The 403-nt window shown below is 67.5% G+C and overlaps 1 protein-coding gene across 2 annotated transcripts in view; it reads left to right on the top strand.

The window, feature by feature from the left end:
- The first annotated feature begins 300 nt into the window (after positions 1–300).
- Positions 301–403, top strand: part of MFSD9 (major facilitator superfamily domain containing 9) — a 15593-nt gene continuing 15490 nt past the window's right edge. The window contains exon 1 of one of the 2 annotated variants that reach the window (XM_032790281.2): positions 301–403. This exon is cut by the window's right edge and continues 114 nt beyond it. In XM_032790281.2, the coding sequence (XP_032646172.2) occupies positions 371–403 (33 nt within the window). In that variant the 5' untranslated portion in view covers positions 301–370. The other variant, XM_032790282.2, reaches the window with a different exon arrangement.

Below are 403 nucleotides of genomic sequence, written 5' to 3'. Positions count from 1 at the left end.
CAAGGCTGGTCCCCTCCCGTGACCGGTATCACCCACCTCTTAAAGCCCCAGCTCCTGGAATCCTGTGCCAATCCCAGCAGGGGTCCAGCCGCTGGGCAGGGGACTAGAGAAAAGCTGGGGCACATGATCCTCAAAGGCTTCAAGCCCGGATGGCAAATCAACCCCACCCCCACTTATCACTCGTGTGAGATCATGGTTGGCAAATACGCGACCCGATCTCTGAGGATCTGGCCGCACCGCCTCCCCACGACAGCCTGGGCTCAGCCACGCTGGGTTCCTCCCCAGCTCCGCCCCAGGCCTCAGCCCGCCCTCCCCGCGCTGCGCATGCTCGTCCCCAGCTGCGGCCGCCGGCTCCGGGCCTGGCTGGAGAATGGGGGCCCCGGAGCCGCCGCCAGCCCCGCGG

This window comes from Chelonoidis abingdonii, chromosome 1 (assembly GCF_003597395.2).
Source record: "Chelonoidis abingdonii isolate Lonesome George chromosome 1, CheloAbing_2.0, whole genome shotgun sequence".
NCBI lineage: Eukaryota > Metazoa > Chordata > Testudines > Testudinidae > Chelonoidis > Chelonoidis abingdonii.
This window is presented reverse-complemented; position numbering and strand designations above follow the sequence as displayed.